Source organism: Wasmannia auropunctata, unplaced genomic scaffold, assembly GCF_000956235.1.
Source record: "Wasmannia auropunctata unplaced genomic scaffold, wasmannia.A_1.0 LD333505.1, whole genome shotgun sequence".
Taxonomy (NCBI): Eukaryota; Metazoa; Arthropoda; class Insecta; order Hymenoptera; family Formicidae; genus Wasmannia; species Wasmannia auropunctata.
Window position 1 is genome coordinate 159,668 of NW_012029385.1, and position 16,985 is coordinate 176,652.

At 35.0% G+C, this 16,985-nt stretch overlaps 3 protein-coding genes across 5 annotated transcripts in view; all 3 read left to right on the plus strand.

Moving 5' to 3' along the window:
- Positions 1-115: 115 nt before the first annotated feature.
- Positions 116-2,144, plus strand: LOC105459862 (pre-mRNA-splicing factor Slu7). The gene has a single exon (XM_011706196.1). It carries the CDS (start codon positions 247-249, stop codon positions 1,969-1,971), a length of 1,725 nt encoding a protein of 574 aa, XP_011704498.1. The 5' UTR covers positions 116-246; the 3' UTR covers positions 1,972-2,144.
- Positions 2,145-3,299: 1,155 nt separating this feature from the next.
- Positions 3,300-12,026, plus strand: LOC105459863 (activin receptor type-2A). 3 transcript variants are annotated; one of them, XM_011706197.1, is made up of 10 exons: positions 3,300-3,970; positions 5,073-5,263; positions 5,611-5,776; positions 5,865-6,001; positions 6,077-6,456; positions 6,751-6,937; positions 7,002-7,139; positions 7,644-7,775; positions 8,016-8,193; positions 10,598-12,026. In XM_011706197.1, the coding sequence occupies exons 1-10, from the start codon at positions 3,922-3,924 to the stop codon at positions 10,744-10,746; spliced, it is 1,707 nt and encodes a 568-aa protein (XP_011704499.1). In that variant the 5' UTR covers positions 3,300-3,921; the 3' UTR covers positions 10,747-12,026. The 3 variants fall into 3 exon arrangements, with proteins under 3 accessions (XP_011704499.1, XP_011704500.1, XP_011704501.1); XM_011706198.1 differs by lacking the exon at positions 10,598-12,026 and adding an exon at positions 9,933-10,548; XM_011706199.1 differs by lacking the exon at positions 10,598-12,026 and adding an exon at positions 8,818-9,060.
- Positions 12,027-14,862: 2,836 nt separating this feature from the next.
- The window catches only part of LOC105459865 (complexin), a 114,832-nt gene continuing 112,709 nt past the window's right edge, over positions 14,863-16,985 (plus strand). Inside the window, exon 1 of the mRNA XM_011706201.1 lies at positions 14,863-15,235. The gene's annotated coding sequence lies outside the window, so the exon portion shown is untranslated. The remainder of the gene's footprint in view (positions 15,236-16,985) is intronic.

The following is a 16,985-nucleotide window of genomic DNA, read 5'->3' on the forward strand; positions in this document are numbered from 1 at the left end:
CAATCAGCGTATCCAACGGGATAAAGGATTCATCGTCTATTGGTGCGTTTCTAGTAATTTACTAGATCGCGTGCATCTAGTTAGTACCGTTACCGTTTTTCTATGCAGTGCCACCCGTGCCACCATCCTAACCTCACGAACAGGAGCAGCCTCGAAGTTACCTTTTAATTCGGATGTAAACAGACGCGCGTCGAATAAACTTGTCTCCTGCTAAAAGATAAGCACGGTTGCGTGATTCGCGGCAGAATGGCCGGTTCGTCGGCGAACGTGACCGTGTCGAGCATCCTGAAGAACAAGAGCTCGTTCGACGATGAGCCGCGGAAGAAGAGCAGGGAGGACTGGCGAAAGGCGAAGGAGCTCGAGGAGGCGAGGAAGGCCGGCACGGCCCCCGCGGCCGTCGACGAGGAGGGTAAAGACATCAATCCGCACATCCCGCAGTACATAAGCGCGACACCGTGGTACTTCGGCGCCCAGGGCCCCACTCTGAAGCACCAGAGGCCGCAGCCCGAGAAGCAGAGGCAGTACAGCTCGATCGACGCGTGGTACAACCGCGGGGTGGACGCCTCGCAGACGGCCGTCAAGTATCGTAAGGGCGCCTGCGAGAATTGCGGCGCGATGACGCACAAGAGGAAGGACTGCATGGAGCGGCCGCGCAGGGTCGGCGCCAAGTTCACGAATTCGAAGATAGCGGCGGACGAGTTTAGCCAGCCCGATCTGTCGATGGACTACGACGGCAAGCGAGACAGGTGGGCCGGCTACGATCCCTCCGAGCATCGCGCGATCGTGGAGGAGTACCAGAAGATCGAGGAGGCCAAGCGGCAGATGCGCGCCGAGAAGCTCAACGCGGAGGAGGAGACCGACGAGCAGGATTCGGACAAGGACGAGGACAAGTATGTGGACGAGGTGGACATGCCCGGCACGAAGGTCGACTCCAAGCAGCGCATCACCGTGAGAAATCTGCGGATTCGCGAGGACACCGCCAAGTATCTGCGCAATCTGGATCCGAACTCGGCGTACTACGATCCGAAGACCCGATCGATGCGGGACAATCCTTACGCCGGCACGGATCGCGAGGTGGATTTCAAGGGTGAGAACTCGGCGCGTTTCTCGGGTGACACGCAGCAGCACGCTAACGCGCAGTTGTTCGCTTGGGACGCGCACGAGAAGGGAGTCGACGTGCACTTGTTGGCCGAGCCTACGAAACTGGAGCTGTTGAAGCAGGAATACGACAAGAAACGCGACGAGTTGAAGGACAAGGCGCGCGACAGCGTGATCGAGCGTTACGGTGGTGAGGAGCATCTCCAGGCGCCACCAAAGTCCCTGTTATTGGCGCAGACCGAGCACTACGTTGAATATTCGCGGTACGGTAACATAATTAAAGGGCAAGACAGGCAGGTGATACGATCCAAGTACGAGGAGGACGTTTATCCGAATAATCACACGACGATCTGGGGCTCCTACTGGCAGGATGGAAAATGGGGCTACAAGTGCTGTTATTCCTTTATCAAAAATTCGTATTGCACCGGTGAGTCGGGTAAGAGAGCGATGGAGGCGGTGAGCAACAGTATACCGGATAAAATCCCGTCTGAAGTAGAAGAAGTGAGCGATAAACCGGATACGGCGGATGATATTCATTCCACCAGCAGCGAGTCTGCATCCGAGGACGAGGATGCGAAAAACCGAACGGAAAAGCAGAGTAAAGCGGCGAAGCGAAAATTGAAGAAGCAGAAACGGAAGGAAAACCGCAAGAATAAAAAACGAAATGCGGAGCAAGATGAGGACAAGCTGAAGGAAGCGCTGAAAAAGGAGGAGAAAAGTGCGAGGCAAGCGGACAGGATATTGAAGCTGGACGAGAGGAAACGTCCGTACAACAGCATGTACGTGGATAAGGAATTGACAGCTGAAGAGATAGAGGCATATCAAATGAAACGCAAACGCGACGAGGACCCGATGGCCAACTTTCTTTCTTAAAAATAATATTCTCACAATGTAAAACTACATACATTGATGTACATATGTTTATATGTAAAGTTTGCGTTATTTATCTTTTATTAGTATTGGTCTATGAAAATATTAAAAGATAGCATTTTAATTATATTATAATTAATGATATTTTGGCAGAATAGCATATGCTTACAAGAAGATTTCTGATTATATAATTCATTATCCCTAATCTAATCTTTTCTTATCTAATCTTTTCTAATCGTTTCAGTCTTTCTCGAAAGGTTAATATTTCTAGTCAAAGTCTTCAAAATTGTAGGAAAAAATTTTAACTTGTATAAACTTCGTATTTCCGCGCCTAGGAAAAAAAGGTGCACGCTTAATTTCCTTTGAAGCCATGATATAATTAAGAGCATCACTGAATTGTAAAAATAAACTAAAAAGAAAACGATAAAAATTTATTTTAATTTTAATTTTTCTTGATTTTATTAATTTAAAACGAATGTAAAATTTTAATTTTTAACAATTTTTGAATTATTTTCTATTGTCTTTTTCAATTTTAATTCATTTAAACAGTTAAAACAATTTTATTTTTTACGAATTCTCACTTAACAAATCTCACATTGCTTCTTTGAAGTATAACTTGAGTCAATAAAATATTTAATTACATTGCACTTTATTCACCATTAAGAAAAATTTTCTTAATGGTAAATAAAGTGAATCTCACTCCAAAAAATTTAGAGAGTACCTAATTACTTTTATGAAGATTATATATAAAAATTCTAACTAATATCGAAATTTGAATGTTCAAAAGGTGAAACGAAAGGAAATTCAATGGCTTTTTAATTTACAAAATTTACAACTTTGAATATATGTAAAAAATAATTTTACATAGAACACATTTTTCTCAATTCTCCTTATTTTACAATCTTACTCTAAAATAAAAATATAAAATTGTACTAATATTAAAGAAGAGCTTCCTATGTAGCAATAAGCATATGCGACATGGGCAATCGCAACGCGTGGGCAATCGCAACGTGGCCAGTTGCAACGCGTGGGCACTCGAAAATAAGAAAGTTACATCCCTGGTGTGCTTACAAAAAAAATTCTAATTATATAATTCATTATCCCTAATCTTTTCTTTGTTTCAATCTTTCTCGAAAGATTAATAATTCTAGTCAAAGTCTAATTGAAAAATCGTAGGAAAAAAATGTCAGCTTATGTAAAACTTCGTATTTCCGCGGCTAGGAAAAAAAGTCGTAGCCCACGACTTCCTAGGAATGACGCTCAGAGGGCACTGCGGGCGCTGGAGTGTCCGAAATATATGCGGTAGCTCGGCGACTCCGGCTCTCCGGATAAATATCTAATCGATGGCCAAGGTAAGAGCGCTAGACTGCCATATTAGAAGCAGACCGTGACTTTAGACATCAAATGTCTTCTTTCCCTCAGGCTTTATTCCCACGATCTACGATATTATGTTTCGCCGTGTTGTATTTTCGTGTCGATGAAAAGTGTACGGCTCGTGGGTGTTTTGTACCCGGCACGTCGCTCCGTGCGTCTCGCGCGTCCGTCGTGCGTTGCTTTTAACTACTCCCGGGGGCTCCGAAAATGAAATTCCTTTCTTAATTTAACTAGGAAACCGCGTGTGGAACTTAATTGCGCTGTGCTGGTAGCGTGTCGCGTACCGCGCCGAGTGGAAGAGGCAGAAGAGGGAAAAGAAAAGGAGTAATGTTTTTTGCTCGGAGGTTACGAGACTGGCAATGATTTGACGCTGAAGATGGCATAAATCTCTGTGCTGCGCGTATTTCTATAGAAAGGTGGAAGAGAGGGAAAACAAAAGAGAGAGAGACACGGGAGAAAGAGTGAGAGAAAGAGAGGAAGAGAGAGAAAGGAAGAGATGTGTCGGCGGATAAATTACTACAATTTGCTTAATAGCTAATAGACTCAAAATTACTGGTATGCTTTTACGATTCGTTCACCATGTCCGTATATACGACGATACTGCCTCTCATCTTCCTGGGATTATTAGGTAACGTGTATATATATATAGATTATATATATATATTTTTATATTTATATATGTGTGTATATAGAATTATTACATACATATATCTTTTCTAATAAAAAGCGTTACAACTGCTATTTTTGGACATTAGATTTAAATTTATTGTCTCGTTTTCTTCTACTTCTTCCAATATAGACCAATGTATCGTTTGAAATTCTTTTTTTTTCTTCAAATTCTTACTCTTCGAAGATTTGAAAGCTTTATCAGAGAAATAAGATGGGGAGAGCGATGAGAGAGAGTTTTAGGATACTTTGACTAAATTCTAACTAACTTCATCATTGCTTAATTCAACAAACAGTATTGCTTACTGAAAACTTACTTGTTAACTATATAATTCCTTATTGCTAATCTAAACTTTTTTTTCATGTATTAAACAACAAAATATTAATTCTATTCCTATTAACAAAATAATATTGTTTGACAAGTTAAAAATTGATTATAATTTGTTATACACTTGGCTTTCATTCTTCAATTCTCTTTATGAATTAAATTAGAAACTTATTCAGCAATTTGTTTCTACATTCAGTTACATCACTTTTGCTTTATAAATTGTAAGACGGATGAATAATAGAAAACAGTTTGCAAACAATTACAGTGGTAGTTAGCGATTTTTTTCTGACTACACTCACAATCAGTTACACAGTGACCAAGTCCTATGTACTAAACTTTGTGCGAGTTTGGTACATAGGCTAATCGTAGCAGATGCTATAGCAGCTTTACACACTTATATCTTATAAGCGTTAAGTTGTAGATATATGAAAAGAGACAAACTTTAATCTCGTCTACTTTTTTTGATTGACTTTTTTTTAAGAAAATATTACAATATGTATCTTCTCTCTAATTATAAACCACATATTTATATATACATAACAATTATTAGAAACAATAGAAACATGTCTTGTTAAAATAAGTTAAATGAAAGGAATAAATTACATGATAAAAAAAATGCCTGCAATATAAAGCACTCAATGCTTTGCAGATAAATGAAAAAATTAATAATTTAATTTAATGTTAAATATTAATGTCAAATACAAAGGTCATAAAAAAATTTGATCAATTATTTTAGGATCTGTATCTGCAAAAGATATTAAGGGCTCAGTCTTTTGCGAATTTTACAATGACACATTGTGTGCGGAAAACGAAGAAGAGTGTTTAAGAACAGAAGAATGTGTTCAGTTGGATGTAGACAAGCCTAATCATTGTTACGTGCTATGGGGAGTGAACGCTACTACTCAAGAAACAATAATTAAATTAAAGGTTGGTTATTTATCTGATTAATAGTATTTATCACATACAGTTTAATGTACAAGTTTATTATATGCACAAGTAATTAAAGTGCAGCAGATTTTAGAACAGAAAAAAGAATAAAATTAAAACATATTAGAAGTATTGAGAAATTTTGTATTTTTTAAAAAATTATTTTGTAATATCAATCAACTTTTTTTTACAACTTGATATTCTTTGCCAACAAATCTTAGGATTTTGCTCTGAAAGTAGGTTACAATTTTTCGTAAATTGTTTCATATTGCTTATTTTTACCGAAAAATTGATAATTATAGATTTTATTGTCGTTACTGAATATATTTTCTATACATTGTTTTCAGGGTTGCTTCTTAGATAATCATGATTGTCATGATAAACCGCTTTGTCTGGGGACTAGAAGACCAAATGGCTTGTTTTTTTGTTGTTGCGATACAGATATGTGTAACCAAAACTTTACTTTGGATCCACAAATATCCATTGAGCCTACAGAACCATCTGTTATTCATGGTATCTTATTCAATTATGGAGTATTTTTACTTAAAAACTAAATTTGTCATTTGCAATATTTGTAATACTTAAGTCATTACCTTTTCAGAACGTGAACCTGTGCCCGATACAAAGCAGCAAGCAGTAACACTTGCCCTCTTAATAGCAATTCCTATGCTTCTCACGATTAGTTCATTTTCTTTTTGGTGGCTCTACCGTCGTCGAAAATTGGGCTATTTCAACGAGGTATGTATTTCGAGATTATTGTAAGGTTATAAAATGTATTGTTAAATTTATGAAATGAATGTAAATGTTTTTCAGGTACCGACGTTGGAACCTGTACCATTGCCACAACCCTCACCTAATCTAGGCTTACGACCTATACAACTTCTTGAGATTAAAGCTCGAGGTCGTTTCGGAGCAGTTTGGAAAGCCCAGTTCAAAAATGAGATCGTGGCAGTAAAAGTTTTTCCCATTCAGGATAAGCAATCTTGGCAGACTGAACAAGAGATCTTTAAGCTTGCACATATGGATCACGAGGACATATTACACTTTATAGGCGTTGAAAAGCGTGGAGATAATTTACAAGCTGAATTTTGGTTAATCACGGCGTATCACGAAAAAGGTTCACTGTGCGATTACCTAAAGGCAAATATTGTAACATGGCCTGAGATGTGTAGAATTGCCGAATCTATGGCAAGGTAACAATAATAATAATAGTAATACGAATTTTATTAGTAGTGAGACAAAATTACACATCAGTTGTACAGACGGGGACACTAATGCTTTAACACTCGAAGTTGCACGCATGTCGAGTGTGTTCCGATCAGAAACACGTCTTCAGAGCGCGTTCCAATGAGAAACACATTCTTCTCTCATCGCGTATCTTCAAATGTTAAGGCATTTGTGTCTCCGTCTGTACAACACTTTTATACTGAGTTTTATCCAATACTGAATTTTCATCTAGTTATTAATAAAAGAATTCTTGTTATCAGAGGTTTAATGCATCTACATGAGGAAATCCCAGCTAACAAAGCAGATGGCTATAAACCAGCTGTAGCTCATAGAGATTTTAAGTCAAAAAACGTTTTATTAAAGGCTGACATGAGTGCCTGCATAGCAGATTTTGGCTTGGCACTTATTTTTCATCCAGGAAAACCTTGCGGCGATACACACGGACAGGTAATGCATATATCATCATGATTGCGTTGATATGAAATTAACTGTAATAATTTGTTATTTATAGGTTGGAACGCGAAGATATATGGCACCAGAAGTTTTAGAAGGAGCAATAAATTTCACTAGAGACTCATTTCTACGAATTGACATGTATGCCTGTGGGTTAGTTCTCTGGGAATTAGCTTCAAGATGTACTGTACAAAATGTACGTAATACATTTAATATTATGCGCAATGGCAGTGTCTTACAGAGAACATGCATTTTTGCTAAAATTGCGAGCTCCTCAAGACTAGAACTATAAATATGATTTGGATATGTGGATATTGAGGAAAGGATTAGCTAGATATCCGATATCTAATTTCCCAAGTTATATCTGATCCCTCCATCCGGACATCGATATTACCCAGATAATCCATATTTTAATAAAAATCGAAAAATTGAATTTATCCAAATCTGAGAATTTTTTAAAATCTGAACTATCTGTTATAAGAAATTGGAAAAAAAAATCTGAAACATACCAACCTATAATATGCCAAAATTTACTTTGAAGAATGATAATAAAAAAATGTGATTATACGTGAAATTATGACGAAATAAAAACTGGGTATTATCGTAAATTTAAAATATAGTCACGCACAGTAGAAAAACCATTAAAAATCTTGCAAGTTAGTCGCATGTCGAAAGGTGTTAATTGTTTTTATCTTAATAGGGACCAATAGGAGAATATCGACTACCATTTGAGGATGAGGTCGGTCTCCATCCTACTTTAGAGGACATGCAAGAAAGCGTTGTCCATAAAAAAGAGAGACCGCTCATTTTAGAAACTTGGCGTAAACATCCAGTAAGTAAAAAAAATATCTATTTTAATTTTGTTCACGACGGAATTATTATACTTAAAAAATGAACAAAGAATCACATATATAGTATTCTATCCTAAAAAATTCTCTTCTACATAAAAATTGTTAATAATGGAAAGTACTCTTTTGCTTACGAAGAATAATGTTTTTCAATCTTACAAAAAAAAGTTGAAAAACCGAATATATAGCTTTTTAATGTCTATAATTGAAATATGTTATTTCAGGGACTATCATCAATTTGTGATACAATGGAAGAATGTTGGGATCACGATGCTGAAGCACGCCTTTCTGCCTCGTGCGTAGTGGAACGAGTTGCTACTCTTGGTAGAGCTCTTGTATTAAATTCATCTACTTTGATTCGTGTTGATAATACCAACGAGATTATTACTACCAAGGAATCTAGTATGTAGTTAGTGTCTATTAATATAGTTTATTTTAATGGCACAACCATTTTTTGTATCATAATTTTGTTATACGTATCAATGAGGAATGTTGAAACAATAGAAAAAAAAGACAAGCATATATCTCCGATTTTATGTTTTACTATTTGAATAATTATCAATTTCTCCTCTATATAATGCTATACAAGCGATCGTTAGTTACATCACAACATTCATCCTAATAAGAGTACGTCAACTACTACATTTTATCTTTCCCAGTGCCTTTTCCGTGCATTGGAGACAGATTCATTAACGAGTTAAAAAAAATTTGTGAAATTGAAGCAATTTTTCTAAATGTTTAGAAAATATTATGAAGTAAAATGACGGGTAAAAAATATTACAAGTAATTGCAAGGTGAATAAGAAAAATTAAAAAAAAAAAGGTAAAATTATACAATTATCTGTCTGCTAAATTATATCACGATATTACATTTGGTGCACGTAGATCTCTCTGTTCAAAAAATGTAAATAAAAAGAGCGATGTATCTCAATTTTTATCAATCCTTGCAATAACTTGCAAACGTCATGCAAGAATGTAAGGCGACACTGCTTCCATTTAGCTAAGAATTCGTGAATTACATGTTTAGAACATTTTACGAAGATTTGATATTGGATCGTTCGCAGCGAATTCCAAAGTAATCATGTAGAAAATCAGCGTCGAGCCTGTGACTACCCACACAGTAAGAAAGAGAGAAAGATCTGCGGGATTTCGTCAACATATCTTGCGGGGAAATCATAGCATTATATTGAGAGCAAGCGAAAGGGTAAAAAAGGGAGGGAGGAAGATATATCTGGAGCATACTTTTTAAATATAATACAATGTAATCACACTGCCATATGTATATATATTCTAGCCGTGTATATATATTTTTAACTAGCGCCTAAAGTACTCTTAGACTGTGTCTTTATGCGGATTATCTTTATAATTTTTATATATTTTTATTAAAATTTTCTGAATATTCAATATTAGAGCATCTCAGAGATATACTTATTATAATGAACTAGGAATATATTGTAAGAAAATTGCGCAATATGTTTGGGATATCCAGGATGATTTCAGTATATCTCGCAGATTTTCATTGCTGTATGGGTAGATGGCTTCATCCAAATCCAGATATGGATTTCTCGAAAAGGGCAAATTCTTTCATGATAAACACATCTGATTAAATATTACTCGATTCGAAGCTGATTATTTAAAATTTTATAAAAATTCTTTATTATCTTAAAATTAGAATAATTTTGAATATTCAGAAGAAGAAAAAAGAATTAATATGATTTTCATTAATTTTTTTCAATCTGGAAAATAAAATCTTTAATATTTTAACTCGTCGATATTTTAGAAAGTATGAATATTTTTTATGGTAAAAACTATAATATGTGTGAAAGACTGAAGTTTCATCATGAAAAAAAAAAAACAAGAAAGATGCTTTATAATCATTTAATACGTGAAAAACTTTACTTTTCGATCGTTTCTGTTTTTTTCTTCGAGCTTTATTAGTTTATTAAAATATTAATGAAAATTATAACTTCTAAACTTTTCTGCAAGAATCTATTCGCGTAACATTATAAGATTTTAGGCTTTTCAACCAAAGTCCGATTAATTTAATCGATGATTAACTTGTTAAGAAATACCTGTAGTATTTTGTTAACGTAGATAGAAGATTATTAATAAGATGGAATTATTAGTTTTTTATTGACACAGGAAGAAAGAAAAATAAAAAATCTGAGCAATTGTGCCGGTTGAACTAATTACCGATTATGTAAATTGGAATTTGCTCGAAGCTCTTACTGTGGTAATCAGCTTCTATATTTCCACTCGTTTTATACTTTAAAACAAGTTTCAACCGAATTTGCATATTGAGATCCTCTCTTGTTGATCGCAAAAATTATTTGAAATATTATAAGTGAGATGATTCTAAAATGAAACTTTTTTCATACTTCGACAACGTTCGGCACTGTTGATTAAATAAGCGCGTAACGAGATAAAGAAATGACAGCGGTACAATATAAAAGAAGTATGTAAAATTGTGAACAGTAAGTGTAAAATTTATACGATTTGAAAATAATCGATTTGATCACATACATATGATGTATAATTTTTATATATGTTTATTTTTACTCGTTCATGTAATTTTACATACTTTTCTTTTACAGAGTAGAGAGGGCATACATTACTTGGATACATTATGCTCATTTTGGACTGCCCTTATTCTTCGGAATAAAGGGCGTATTGATATTATTTTGAAAACAGTTTTTTATACCTTGTACATCTATATGAATTTTATCGATTTATTGTAATAAATTTTAAGTAAATTTTATAAATCCGATTAAAAATACACTGTAATATTATATGTAATATTTCCGTAGACGAGACTGCGTCGTTCTGCTCGAAAACAGGAGAGGAGTATTACGCTCGAGAACAGGGAAGGAATACGGAGCGTTTATTTTCATCCGTACATGTTCTATCAACGTTCTTCGGACCAATAGATTCTTATTTGACAAATGACTATCTCTAAATGTTCGAGGAATAGTTACTGACACTTAAACGCGCACAATGTAGATGCATACGTATATGTGCCACACTGACATTCCTCATTGATTGTTGGAATCATGCAGTAACTATCCCAGTCGCAAAGTATGCCAAATAAAATTCAGCGAAGCATTTTTCCTGTAAAGCCACATCACGTATATCATTATAAAATGGATGATGTAATCTTATTACTGGAAACTGGAACGTTAGCGTTACTTATGCCCGAGACGAAGACCGAGGAAGTGATTGTTGAGTAATATAAATACAATAGAAAGTGCTTTAAATGTGATTGATTTTTCGAAATTTAACGACGCATCGATTGGAAATAGTGATGGTGCTTAACTGAAATGTGGTAAATGATGTGTAGCCGATGTTTACTGGTTACTTCTCAGGCATAAACAATGGTAATGTCTGGATCCTGTTTATTACAAAGTACCTGGTAGATACAATCGAATTAATAGATTGAAATTTAAGATTTTTTTTGCACGAGAGAGAAAATGTGAACATCTTAATTAATTTAAATTTTATAAAGTGCTGTATTATTAAGTGTAATATTTACTTTACAAAGTAGTACACTAATCGTAAAATTTTGCGTGGCTCTAATATATTTTTCACCTTACTTATATCCTTACTAATAATATATATTTCATTTTATCAAAGCGATCAGCTTAATGTTATATTTAATATAAATATCGACTGTCGAATGCGTTTTGTTTATGAGTAGAAATAATTAATACATATGTAATGTAATGCGACATAACTAAGATAATGTAGAATGTAAATTATTCATATTTACTAGCGGCACGTATGCCGCAATTTATCGAAAGGAGCAATGAAATAAGTGTGTTTTTATTCTAGAACCCAAAACAATTTCAATATATAAATCTACTAAAAAACACTGAAACACTATTGTAGTCTTGTTTTACTGCTCTTATATGAATACGTTTATTATATATTGATAAAAAAAAATATATAAGTAATCGCATTAAATCAATGTTTTTATATATTTATTCGAAACTATACAGAACATCTAGATAATTTGCTAGTCGATATTGAGTAATCTTGGAATCGTAGGATTTCCAATCTTCAAATCGGAAAAATGTCTGTGTTAGATATTATATGGTGCTATAAAACCCATTATCTCTTACTTCCCACTTCAAATATTTGGGATTTAATACTGTAAGCAATCATTATCATTTGTTGGTGATTGTTTGAACTGCAGCTAGCAATTTGCTTAATAATCCTAATAAATTCGAGATAGCAAAACTCCCTTTTTATTCTCGATCCTATTATTTTATTCGAATACTTTCCATCTTGTTAATCAATATTTCGAAGTTTTTTCGAATTAGAAAAAAATAATAAAAAATTGGTTGCTGCGCAATTTTTAATGATTGTAAAATTATAATCTTTAAGATAACACTTTCTATATAATTCGTAATTATCTAAAGAACAAGATTTTTGTATAACGATGAAATATCTTATCCGACGGCATTATTCGTGTATGAGATACATATTTACGAAGCCAGTGAAACTAATTTTGATCTTTACTCAGATCGTTTTCAGCCAACAGTCAAACTGCATGTTTATGTGTGATTAATTAATTAATTTGTATGGAATACAAACGGCAAATTAATAATTGGAGCGGGTTAATATAGACGATGGCAATATAGTCGTACAAAATTTTAAGGTACTTTTCAAATGCTTGTTTGATTTAATCGATCCTTCTCATCTAACGTTGACGTTTCAATAATTAATTCTTCGAGTGATTCTATAATGGCAATAGCTTCGAAATAGATGAAAATATGGGTTTCAACTTTTATTAATTGCGATTAGCGTTTATATTATTAAATAAATTACGTACAAGAAGCTTACGAGAAGCATATTTGTTTTAGGGGACGACATTCAAATTGTACAAAAGTTTTAAAGAAGATCGAAAATCCATTGAGAGAAGACGACATATAAAATAAGCGTTACTTTATTACGCAGAATAAAAAAGAATACGTTGGCTGTAAGATTGACAAATTATGTGACCCGAATAATCGATAATAAAATATAGAATATTGACAAAGAAGTTATTTGACAAATTGTGAAGAAAAATATAAGAAAGAGAAAGAAAGATGCACGAGATTTGTCCGCGTCTTATCGTGCATGAAACTTGTTTCCAGCTTTTTGGCACAGAAACAAATCCCAGTGTGGCAACATCCAGTTCATTGACTGGATTTGACGTCGGTCGATTGCTTCCTCTTTCTCAAAATCAAATTATGCTCGAAAGAGAAGCGTTTTGAGGATATTGAAGTCATTCGTACTGGTACAACCAACAAAATTGAAGAGATTTTCGAAGAGAGTTCCAAGACGCCTTATCTATTTCCCAAGCATTTTACCAACGTTCATTTTTTGTGAAACACGAAAATCGTGGTAATTATGAAACATAAAAATGAATATTTTTTTTTATTTTTTAATTAAAAAATGATTCGCGCAAAAATTTTACAGCTATATACTATACAGGATGTTTCTAAACTTTGAACTTTTTGGTGGTATTATAAAGGAGATAATTTTTTATAAAAAAATAAACCGAAAATATAAAAATTTTTTCGTATAAAACTTTGTTTTCGAGAGAAATAGCTTTAAAAATTGAAAATTTAATTGCATTATTTTTAAATATCATTTTTTAACTATAACTTGTTTTACAATTCTGTGTTATTTATTGTTGATTTTGTTTTAATAACGACTATTAATATATAAATAAATATAAAACATTTTAATATAAAATAAAATAATTTAAAAAATCAAAAAAGTTACGTAACACAAGATAAAATATTCTTTTCGTATTTTTACGAATTATTATACTTACAATTAGTTGCTGATGAGATGGATTTATTAATGGTATAAAATTCTTAGAAGTTATTCTAATTAAAACGAAAACGTGGATATATTATTAGTTTTTTAATCTTGAAAATTATTTTTTAAAAAGTACGAAAATATTTTATTCTATATTTTAGATTTATATTTCACGGTGAATCAGTCGTTCCCCGGAGATGCTCCGTATATGTATGCTATCAGCATCGGTGTTCACGGCAAAGCAACTATTATAGATGTACAGAATGCGAGGAAATTATACAATTTCCGGTCACACTGGAAGGGTTTCAACCTTCTTTGTTTTGCATCTGGTGCATTTGCAGTAAGCAAACGTGCGCTTGACGTTCGTCAAGTCATCCGCTGGTGTATAAGCAGTTTAAAATCTAATGCGATCTAGTCAGTCGACAAATAACACGCTTTGATCTGGAGGGATGTTTCGAAATTGGCAGACAAGATAAAGCCCACGTTTGCGCAATAAAAATAAAGAAGTTAAAACGATTGCTGATGTTTTGGACCAATAATATCGCACTAATATATGTAAAGCATCTTCGAGAGATGGTCTGGTTTAATTAAATTATACACGAGGACATATATTTATAACTTTAGATACATGTATATATACATATGGAGAGGAGAGGAGAAGAGAGGAGAGGAGAGGAGAGGAGAGGAGAGGAGAGGAGAGAGAGAGAGAGAAGATTGAAGGATACGAAGATGAGAAGAGAGGCGTGGCGGTGGGCGGCAAGGGAGAGACTGAACGGAAGGTGTTAGAGTGACGGCGAGGGGAAAAAGGTGAAAGAGGGTGGCGAGAGGAAGAGAAGGGTACAGAGGGCGTATATATCCGAGAGAAAGAGGGATATATGGAGGCCAAAAATGATCGGGATTTTAGGGGAGTAGAAGCGGCGCGTTTACGCTCTGCACTCTCCGCCTTCTTCCCTGTTCGCATCATCGGCTCTCTCTTCCATCCCTAATCCTTGCCACCGCGACGATCGTGGCGGCGGTGGTGATAGTGGCGGTGGTGGCGGCGGCGGCGGCGGCGGCGGTAGTGGTGGCAGTCGTGGTGGTGGTATGTCTTACCGCAACCTCGCCTCTATCTCCGCTCATCCTTGTCCCTCCGCCGATGAGGCGACCAATCCCCACTCCGCACCCCTCTCTTAACGGGCTCTTCTCATACCACCCTCGGCGGATCGATGGTGATATTGGTGATTCCGGCGCCCCCCGTTGCGCGGCGCTAACGTCGCCTAAGCGCCGCTCAGTCCGAACTCAGGGTTCACTCAGTCCACGAACGTTTGCCACGAGACTTCGATCTCTCACACCGCATCGCACACGCTATCTCTGTCTCTCTTTCTCTCTCTCTATTCACCCGCCTCGTATCTCTCTCTCTCTCTCTCTCTCTCTCGCTCTCTTTCTCTCTCCGCTTTTTCCTTTTTTCCCGCTTGGCGGACGGAGAGCCAAGCTGGTGACCGGGGAGGCGCGCGTAGTAACCGTGCATCGGTCTACGTCAACGGAAGTCTTGCCGTAGTATCCTCGTGCTTTCGGTTACTTCGACCCATATAATCGTCGTGCTGCGACCCCCGTTCGTCCGCTTCGACCGGCTGCGGATCTACCTGCGGCGCAGCGAGGTGAGTGGGCGACCTATCGCACGTCTACCTTTGCGTCAGTTTCTACTAGCGAACGTGAATCTCAATTCACCTGCCAAATTCCCGCAAATTTTCAGACGCGCCTCTGGCAAGTTGTGCTTTCGATCAAAGTTATGCGAAAGTTTCGAATATTCTGCGTGACAGGTTCGCTTCCTCAATTTTCATTCCCTTCACGCTTGAAAATTCTCTATCTCACAAAAGTAACTAAAACTCCGAGATCTCCATGTTGCACTTTATTAAAAAAGTTATAACTTTTCAATATATTTGAAAATCAAAATTGCTCCGTATGCTCTGAAATTGCCAAGGCTCGCGCGAATTTATTATTCGGATTTATCCAGATTTTCGCACGTACATACATTTAAACGTAAGTTTAAGTTCTTTTAAAAACATGTAGACTCAAGAGAATTCTCAATTAAACATGCATAGCTTTCGACAAAAGTATTAGACTAAAGAATTTTATAATTATATGCACAGATTTTAAACAACTTTGAAGATAAAAATTTAGTTTAGGGAACCTACATTGCGAGTTACGTTGCGGATTATGTTAAGCTTTTAACTTTGAATAGCGAGAGAATGTTAAATGTACGTCGATTAATATAGACATAACATTATTATTCTCGTAATGTTATAATACGGAAGTAATGCAGCGAGATAGAGCTTTAAAGAACTCTTTGTAAGAAGATTTTATCTTTTTAACTGTATTAAACCATATGAAACTGAATCAGGTCTAGTCCATAAAAGATCATCTCAGGCTTTGAAAAACTAAGTTATGCGTTATATTTTTTTATGTTATTATTTTTTATATATGCCGCTCGATGAGAGCCGGTTTATCTGACTTTTGGTGACGATGAGAAAATATTGTAATATTTATATTCACAGTTGACAACATTAATCTGTATAATTTGCAAGTCTACTAATAATTTATTTTTGCAAGAAAATGGTAATGAACAATACATTGACTATTATTATTTCAAATAATAATAAATTAAAAACTTACGATTATTGTAAAGTCTTTGAAATATTTAGAACATTGACTGATTTGTTTTTATAGCACGTAAAATTTTTTTACATCGACAATATGAATGAGATTTATTCTATTGTATTTTTATTAAGTTTCATTGAATCTTCGTTGAATATCAGTTCTGTAATGAAACCGGCTTATAAAAAAATTTTAATTTACTGAAATTCTTGTTTCTGGTTTGCACCTCATAAGGTGCTGTCATCTATTGGCAGGGAAGTTTACTTAAATAAATATCCGCTAATATATCCGACATAAATCCTATTTGAATTGATTGTGCAGAACTGATTATTCACTATTTTGAGGGGAAAAGAGGAGAAACTTTTATACAGAAATATAATATATTTTTTTCAAAAACTGTCAAATGGGAAACATTTTGATATCTCAAATCATTTTATCTCTTACCGATATGAATAGAAAATTTTTTATAAAATAAAAAATTAAAGTGAGATGATATTATAACTTATGTATTTTTAAAAGTATGATCAATTACGAATTTATTATTTACATCTTCAAGTATTTGAAAATCTTCAGATATTTCTAAACTCAATCGAAAGAACATACTGCATAAATTTTTAAATGCCATCACAAAAAATCACAAGAATATCTTCAAAAAATGACATTTTTTGATAAAAAAAAATTCTGGTTGGCGATTTCCTATGATGTTCCTCCTAGGACAGCTTATCCTATGCTGAATTATATTATAGATGACTG

Bases quoted from the DNA above. Each gene is read 5' to 3' on its own strand.
- LOC105459863 (XM_011706197.1), top strand. From the start codon at position 3,922: ATGTCCGTATATACGACGATACTGCCTCTCATCTTCCTGGGATTATTA. The intron at 5,777-5,864 runs GTATCTTATTCA...TTACCTTTTCAG, and splicing joins AGAACCATCTGTTATTCATG to AACGTGAACCTGTGCCCGAT. The intron at 8,194-10,597 runs GTATGTAGTTAG...ATATTTCCGTAG, and splicing joins TATTACTACCAAGGAATCTA to ACGAGACTGCGTCGTTCTGC.
- LOC105459862 (XM_011706196.1), top strand. From the start codon at position 247: ATGGCCGGTTCGTCGGCGAACGTGACCGTGTCGAGCATCCTGAAGAAC.